Source organism: Priapulus caudatus, unplaced genomic scaffold (assembly GCF_000485595.1).
Source record: "Priapulus caudatus unplaced genomic scaffold, Priapulus_caudatus-5.0.1 Scaffold10, whole genome shotgun sequence".
Lineage (NCBI taxonomy): Eukaryota > Metazoa > Priapulida > Priapulimorpha > Priapulimorphida > Priapulidae > Priapulus > Priapulus caudatus.
This window is the reverse complement of record NW_014577071.1, coordinates 333,809-342,984: the sequence shown is the minus strand read 5'-3', so window position 1 is coordinate 342,984 and position 9,176 is coordinate 333,809. Positions and strand designations below refer to the sequence as shown.

The 9,176-nt window shown below is 47.5% G+C and overlaps 1 protein-coding gene across 8 annotated transcripts in view; it reads right to left on the bottom strand.

The window, feature by feature from the left end:
• Positions 1 to 9,176, bottom strand: part of LOC106807115 (protein c-ets-1-A-like) — a 46,005-nt gene that overhangs the window by 8,145 nt on the left and 28,684 nt on the right. For 6 of the 8 annotated variants that reach the window (XM_014809379.1, XM_014809387.1, XM_014809401.1 and 3 more), the window contains one exon: positions 1,325 to 1,441. In XM_014809379.1, coding sequence (XP_014664865.1) covers positions 1,325 to 1,441 — 117 coding nt within the window. Of the gene's footprint in view, positions 1 to 1,324; positions 1,442 to 1,909; positions 2,584 to 5,734; positions 5,842 to 9,176 lie in introns of those variants that run through there. The other 2 variants (XM_014809414.1, XM_014809428.1) reach the window with 2 other exon arrangements.

The following is a 9,176-nucleotide window of genomic DNA, read 5'->3' as shown; positions in this document are numbered from 1 at the left end:
TGTGTGTGTGTGTGTGTGCGCGTGCGTGTGCGTGTGCGTGTGTGTGTGTGTGCGTGAGCGCGTGCGTGCGCGCGTGGGTGCATGCGTGCGTGCATGATTTCATGACCTTTATCATATTATGTCGCATCTATGATAACATCTATATATTCAACTTATGTAAGCACAATTCATGTGAATCAGATATATAGCACTTAAAAATGTACAAGATTCTTATTGCTTTAAAAAGTAATATTACTTAATCATTCTATCCTATATTATGCTATACGGTGCACTGTGCTGCACTGCAACGCACTTGACTACACTACATCACATCATACCACATACCACACCACATCACACAACACTACACCATACCACACTTCAATACGCGACACCACACTAAGCTTAATAAGAAGAAATCCTCATCATCTGATCTTGCCGTTTCTCTTTAAAAATTATCTTGAAAATCCCTTATTACCTTTCATATTTCTACTCCTGACATACATACAGAAAGCACGTATTGTGAATAATTACGAGAACAAATTTACACATTTGGAAGCAACCCCGATCATTAATACTCATCGTCTGTGCCATAGCATGCGCACGCGCATACTGATTAGGCAAAGTGCTATCGACGACATATTAGTTTGATTGCTAAAGAACAGCTAACAATAACCTGATGGAAATTTAGTAATGCAGTCTAGCTAAAGAAATATTATTACGGTGGTAATGTTCACACGCGGATAATACAGCTATGAACCGCTACTCTCAACTGTCTTTCATAATTATATAAATTCAATAGCTTAAACACCGAGTATGTTTTTCACAGGTAATTATCATCCAGTTTAAATTATACTAAGACAAATTGCAATAATTAATTAGGCAAAATATGCGGCAGTTTCTTGTTACATACATAAGTGTGAACCAGAAGTGATTATTAAGCCTTACCGTCGAACAATTAACCAGCTAAGCATGAAATCAAAACGCAAACCATGTTACTCAATTACATTAAAACGCAATCATATAATATGCACTCACAGCGCTATAAGTATACATATAGACCAATATAACTCGAGAGTCTATCCATACGTGATTTTGAAATCGTACATCATACCAGGAGGAAATGACTACGGATATGACTTATGTTTGTGACTACGTGTTATCAAATTTCCCTGATTATATTACACACAAATGTTTGCACGCAAATACACTAAAGGCTACTTTGGCCTTAAAAATGGAACATGAATACCAAACGGAAGTGTATTTTAAAGTAGTAACTTGATTGCAGTTATGAACGACAGCAATGAGTTATCGATAAAAGTAAAATATAATCGTATGTATGTACCTTTTGGAATGTTGCACCGCTCTCTTTCCTTTTCAAAGCTAGAAAAGGTGACAGCTATTGCTTGTGACATCTTCTGATTGGTTCCAGGTGTGAGGGGTGGAACCGCACTCGTTGTATCTGCACAAAAATAAAATCACAAATTGAGACGGTTGCATATTATCACAAGTACGTGAATAGAAATAATCTATTCATGTACTCATTGATATTAACATTACCTTAATAATTAGTCAATACACGTGTAAGCACAAAATAATTCCACAAACATATCATGTTGTTTGCACAGCTAATCCATTTTTACGCCAATTGCGGGAGAAAAAACTGTATCCAATAATAGTGTACAAAGAGCTTTTCTTTGGTAAGCATCAACACGCGCACTGACAATAAGCCACTAGAAGTCGTGAATAAATGCAGCACTCGTTTTACCAACATTCGTGTAAAGCGCACACGCGTGCAGTGCCTTACACGCGCGCACTCAGCTGCACACGACCATATTACGACGTCGTACAACGCAGAAAACACACACAACAACAAAACTACAACGATATTCGCAATCATAACAAACGAGCGTTTTCTTGCCGAACTTACTTATTCTGGTATTGCTATTGAGAGCACCTTGTAGCAGAATCATTCTAGATTTGAGCTTGGAACCCATTCAGACACTACTCGCACGAATTTTGCTGCGACGTCGCACGCGCCATGCGATAACACACACACACACACACAGACGTCCTGCGGTTTACTCCTATGTATCAGGTACGGGTAAATTGTTAGGATATCACACGCAGCTCGCACCCGCGTATAACTCTCTCCTTGCACTGTTTGCACTTTGAGACGGCTATACAAGCGTAGAACTACGCCCGACATACAGCACTACGAGAACGCGAGCATCTCGTCATATCGGTGACGTAACAAATCGCGGTTTGCTCACGCTGACGACAATTAGAAATCGACGATCGAGTTCCGTACGAGAAAAACGGCCACTTCCAGTGTTAAACACGGCAAGCGCGCGTGTCCAGCGAACGTACGTACACACACACACACACGATATATCCACACGAACGAACGCGCTCGCGCACTCGAGAAACGGTGCGACCGCGAGAGATCGGGAGCACACAGGTGTTAGAGGAAGTGCAGACGTTGAGTGACAGGATGTCCAACGTCCGCTATCTGTCGCGCATCCGCTCTGGGCTGGCACACGCTAGCTGCTGGCCCGGGGATCGTGTCGTACGTCTTCGCAGAACTGTCGCCGAGTGCGCGCGCGTGCCGTGAGACACTAGCACACTCCTATCTCGTTCTCTCTCTCGCGCGCGCGCTCTCTTTCTCTCTGTCTTTATCTCTATCTTTCTGCATCTCGTCGGCGGGAGTACGCGCGCGGGTGCCCCCGACGCGAGGTCGGAGATGCTTTCTCTGACTATCTACTCTCTCGTCCTCTCTCTCTCTCTCATTTCCTCCTGTCTGTCTTTATCGTCTATCTTTGATTTTCTCTCCTCGTCTCTCTCGTCTCTTCTCGGTCTCTCTCCTTCTGTCTGTCTTATCTGTATCGTTTCCTCGCTCCCTCTCTTCCCTCTCTCTCTATCTCTGTCTCTCTTTGTGTCTCTTTCCCTCTTTCTATCTATCTCTCTCTCGCTCTCTGTCGCTATCTCTATCTCTCTCCTCCTTTCCTGCGAAGCCAGAACGCGCAATCGGTCCATCTCGACCGTCGCGCACCGCAAACGCACAAGGCACACCACACCGCGGTTCCCGTGATATAGCCGATACCGACCACGTATACACACGGTGCGTCAGCCAACGAGTCCACTCACCGCACGGACGCCGGACGCCCGCGCTCTGGCAGCCGTGGCCCACTCACCTCAACGACACTCACTCACCACACACTCAGCTGCACTCACTTCACTCACGCATACGTGGAGCGTGCGCGCGCGACGCCACTGCTTTGCATACTTCATATTCGGAGGAATCAAAGCACGAGCGACGGCTCATCGAACGAAGCGCACAAACATCCTGAGCGGTCATGCACGTTTGCTCACAATATTTAGAAAGGTTCGCACACGCGCGCGCGCGCAAGAGCACGGGTGACTCGTCCGAGAGAAACACCGACCGACGGGCCGACCGTCTCCGTTGTTGTAGTCGAATATCTCGCCTAACTCCGATCGTCGTCAAAACAAACAAAGCGATCTCTGCGCTCCCGCCGATGACTAATATATATATATATATATATACGGCATTTATCGACTTTCACTTTTTAAGCGGGGAATCACCACCACCACTGTCCGTCTGAGTTCGGTAACCAGCGAGAGAGAGAGAGAAAGAGAAGGGCAATCCCTGCGCAGTTCTCTCTGCAAGCGCTGTGCCAATGCATTCACGCCCAGGCTTATCTGCGAGCCACCACTAGCCACCAGAGGAAATGTAACCTGGATTTCTCGCGGCCGCGGCCGCCGTGTGTGAATTCATGTTCACGACCAATGGCACCCGCGGCGCAGCGATTGTTTCTGTGGCAGCGCACGTTGTGCCAATGGATTAAAATATTCAAAGCGTAGCTTCCTGTCGCTGCCGATGGAGCGCACAAATCGTAAACTGTTGCCGGTCCCTTAATGCAGCAAGCCTGTATGTAAACCGACACAGCCGACAAACCCACCGTACACTATATCCATATATATATATATACGTATAAAATATATATATATATATACTGTGACGTCAGTGTGAACGAGCAGACACCGGGCCTCTGTCCGTAATATATGTGTGTGTTGTGCCGTGTGCGTGAGGCGTGTGCGTGGTGCGTGTGCGCGTGTGCGTGCTTTGTGCTGGTTTGTGTGTGTTGGTGTGTGTAGTTGGTAGGTGTTTGGTGTGCAGTAGCGTGAACGGATGGAGCGCGGAGTGGTGGGCGGAGTGTGCGTGAGGTGTTATGTGCGGCGTAAGCGTGGTGCGTGTGTGGTCCCGTCTGCGTATGGCGTGCGTGGTGCGCGTGTGCGTGCGTGCGTGCGTGTGTGAGGCGTGCGTCGCGGCTACGGCGTGGTGTGCTGAGTGTGAAGGTGATGTGTGGTGTGTGTGCGTGTGTGGTGTGTGATGTGTGTGTGGATGGGTTAGTGGTGTGTGGGGTGTGTGTGTGGTGTGGGTGGTTCGTGTGTCGTGGGTGGTGTGGTGTGCTGTCGTGTGGTGTGTGCTGCGTGCGCTGTGAGCGGCGGTGCGCGTGTGTGTGTCGCGCGGACACGTTATATGCTCTTATACTTTATGGTGGGCACGCGCCGACAATACGGGGACATAGGTTTGTCTTATACATACGAAAAAGGTAGCAGGAACTTTTAATGAAAGCGTTTATAGTGGATATGAGATGACGGGAGAATAGTAACAGTAACCTCGGAATTGACTGGTTTGCTTTTCAGCGAGTAGCCGTTTGAAACTATAGTGCTGTCTGATTGCGTTAGAATGAAGAGCCATGTACGAACGATTATGTGTTTCGATTTTAAGGAAAAAGGCGTCTAAAAAATGCGCAAGCCCTTTTACAAGCTCTGTCGAGACTTACGGTATAAATATTAAATGGCTTTACAAAGTAAGAGTAGTCTTTCAAGGTAATCCTATTATAAGATATGCACGTATTCGCAAAAAATAAGCTCAAAATCTTTCAAACTGAAACTAAACACTATGCTACAACTACATCGACTTACACACGCGCGCGCGCACGCACGCACGCACGCACGCACGCACGCACTCACTCACCCATTCACACACGCACGCGCACATACACACCCACGCATGCATCACGCAGTCACATACCACGCACATACACCCACACATCCCGCACAAACTCTCTAACCACGCGCCAATGGTTTGCATGCTTTATTTCACAACGGCCTCATATATTGATAAAAGTCGGCTACCATTAACATTGGCACTGGATTAACGCGGGGACTGCAAAGCATTGCTGTAGTTTTCCGCCGAATTTAAATCCTTACTGACACGGCTTTATGAAATGACGACTTATCTTGAATCTTTTCGGTACTTCATAATCATTACAATGATAGCGCTCCTTACAATCTGATAACACGCACGTATCGAGCGCAATAACATCCGAACACCACCCGGCGTACACAGGAAATCCCTGGGGATATATATATAATATATTATATTGGAAAAACTTGTCTCTTGAATTACCGGGCTATTTAGATCATCGGCTAACTTTAATTTAACCCCGTATATACGCCCCCCCCCCACACACACCTTATACAAATAAGAGTAGTAGTACAGTAAATACAGTAGTTTGGCAATAGTTTTTTTTATTATAAATCATCCATCGATTCCGTTTAACGATATCCGGCTTTCGCGCGATAATACATAACCGTGGGGCCGTGAACACGTATACGCAAATATATAATAACAGCGAATTTAGCGCGAATAGCCGCGAAAACTTACAGGCTGCATGAGGCGCGTTCATCACATAGTCCTTGTACGGCAAGTCCAGAACACTACTGATCAATGTTACTCCTTCGAACGCCACCATCCTAATACGCGACTGAGGCCCCGGCGCGTCCTTCTTTTATTTATACCCCTCTCATCAAAACGCCGATGACAGATAGACCACTAAGAGGAGGAGGCGGAGGGAGGAGAGATGATGCGATGGCATTTCTCTCCCGACAAGCACGTGACTCGACGCTAATGACTAAACCTATCTCTCGGAGAGCTTACGGTTTTTGCTACGCGGTGGCCCATCATCGCTATTGTTTAGCCCGTTTTCTGCTACACTTGCTTTTGTTGTCGCGATCTCGCGGGCTATGGGAAAATATTCGGCGGGCCACGCCGACAAGCGTTGGTCGGGGGGAGGGGGAGGACCGTTAGCGTCACACACGCCGAGTGTGAGAAACAGCCGACATTCCCACAGTGGATGCAACAGGTGAAACTATGCCTCAGCGCTGAAGCAGCTGCTGCATTAATGGCATTATCAGCGCGCCGAAGGGCAAAGCCGCGTACACACACGTACCCACGGAGAGCTGACATGGCGGCGGCGGCGGCGGCGTGCGTGTCAGCACCGCTCCGAACCATAAATTCACAGATGAATACGCGCGCGCTGCCTTAGATACCGTTACTTAGACGTATGCCCTCATCGGTGTGAACGCGGGGCGAGCGCAATTACGTACACTTCACCCGGGCCGGACATGAATACGAACGACATCGGCTGCTGCTGCTGCTGCTGCTGCTGATGATGATGATGATGCTACTACTACTACTGCTGCTGCTGCTGCTGATGATGATGATGATGATGATGATGATGTTACTACTACTGTTGCTGCTGCTGCTGATGATGATGATGATGATGATGCTACTACTACTACTGCTGCTGCTGCTGATGATGATGATGACGATGCTGCTACTACTACTACTACTGCTGCTGCTGCTGCTGCTGCTACTGCTACTGCTACTGCTACTACAACTACTACTGCTGCTGCTGCTGCTGATGATGATGATGATGATGATGCTACTACTGCTGCTACTACCTCTGATGCTGCTGCTGCTGCTGCTGCTGCTACTTATACTGCTGCTGCTGCTGCTGCTGCTGGCGCGCGAGCGTTAGCAATGATCCTAACGGTGATAACTTTAATCATGGCTATTGAACGGCTGTTTGCACAGCGCTACTAAACTAGCAAGATGCGCGCCCTAATCGCACCGTAAGCAAATAGAGATGAATATGTTACATTATATACATGTGTAGCATTGTGTACCTTGGCTCAGAAGAAAAAACACGACGAATATTCCAGCAAGGCAACCAAAAAATATACATAGTTTTGCGTGCGTGCATGTGCGTGCGTGTGTGTGTGCGCGCGCACGTGTGTGTGTGCCGTGCGTGCGTGCGTGTTGTGTGCGTATCGTGCCGCGCAGTGTGTGTGTGTACGTGCGTATATATAATGTAAGGCCTATTCCACCGCGCGTAGTAAATTGAGAGGCCAGGATAAACGCTGCATGCACCCTTCTTGCAAACCGAACTGTTTAATGTACAATCTTTCTCTTGTTGTAGGTCAGCAGTGTGCTATATTAATCTGATTTTTCCTACCCCATTGTTGCATCCGAACTCAATTCATTAGTAGTGTGTAGCAGAGGAAGTCTCAACTAGTCACATAGTGCCTTAGCTATAGGAAATCGAGCTTTCACGGAGAGCGTGAAAACATAAGCTGCATTTATCTGTGTGAGGGTGGCCATTTCGCTTTAAGATTTCTATCGCTGTTCATTTAGGTCTTATTTCTCACATAGTGTTATTTAAATATTACTGGCGTTTCTTTTCATAATTAATATATCCACGGTGCGCTGATCGCCCGCAACGCGACGCACGTTGTTGATGGGGTCCACGCGCGCATGGACGCGTACATCTGTCCACTACGTGCGCACATGTCCACCCCCTATCACTGTTCAGCTATCGACACACAACCACACGTTTTCGAACTACATTTCGTCATCACACAGCCACCATCGTCACGAACAACACCACGCGCACACACACCACACCGCACGACTACACAACACACACAGCACACACCACACGCACACACACAATACACATTACACACGACGCACGCACCGCACTGCCGCACGGCACGCAACGCCACACGCACGCGATCGCGCCAACGCACACATATAGAATTTTTGGATATAATATATTTATGTATAGTACTATAGTACTTATATATATATATATAAGTATTATAATATTATATAGGTAGTATATACCTAACACAAATATTACACAAAATATCGCATATATTACACCATATATATATACACACACACATATATATATATATTGTGTGTGTGATATGAACTTATTTATAATAAGCATCCACAAGTTAAATTGATTCACCAACATATCTGATAATAAAACCATTACACACAATAAATCTTAAATGCACTCAATTTCGTCCAGAGGAGCAAACACGGATTCCGCAAATTAACGAGTAAAAAGTCCAACAGAGCATGAGACAGGAGGCCGTAATTAAAGCCTCGCGATATCTTCGCTGCCGAATCATTCCAACTTTACCTACACTCTAGAACCGCCCCCCCCCCCCTCCTCCTCCTCTATATACCGACAGAAGCCTATAAAGTTCGAGCCGACCAATTAGCAATCGCGAGAACAAACGCAAACTCAGGTTTGAATGAAAGTTTCTGTCGAAGGAGTTTAAAAAACACTTCTCTTAGGCGTTTTACGCACGTTGACTATATACAGCCGCCGCCGCCGGCTGTGCGCATGCGCCTCCTACGACCCCAGTCGCTCTTACCTTTGAACGGCCATATATTCGACCCACATGCGCATTCAAAATTAGACAAGGTGGCGAGGCGAAATATTAAGAATAAATAAAGCACAGCACGTTTTGTGCACGCATGCTCGCCTACCACCATACAGCCCACCCACACGCGCGCGCTAGGATCAGCGACCCGCCTGGCCCGCCCTCTCTCGCAGCCCAGCATATGCTCATATATACCAGCTGCCGTCAATCCAACCGCCTTCGACGACGGGCGGCGCACTCAAACCGAAATTACGCGGTGACTAAATCGGAATCTACCACGCTCAGCGCATGCGCATCGGCTACCGGAGGGTGAAAATTGCGGTAGAGTATAAGCGGGGGGGGGGCAGGCGGGCCCATTGTCCTATTCTCGGTTTGGCGTCGGTATATGCGTAACGTCTCGTCACAGCCGCTATCACCACATCCAGCGGCGACCGAGGAGCGTACTCACGCTGCTGCTCGCTGCGCGCTGCTGAGCCTGCTGCTGGCTGCTATACTGCTGCTGCTGGCTACTACACTGGCGCTACTGGTGGTGGTGGTGGTGATGTGTTGTGCCTACTCGCTGCTGCTCGCTTTCTGGTGATGGT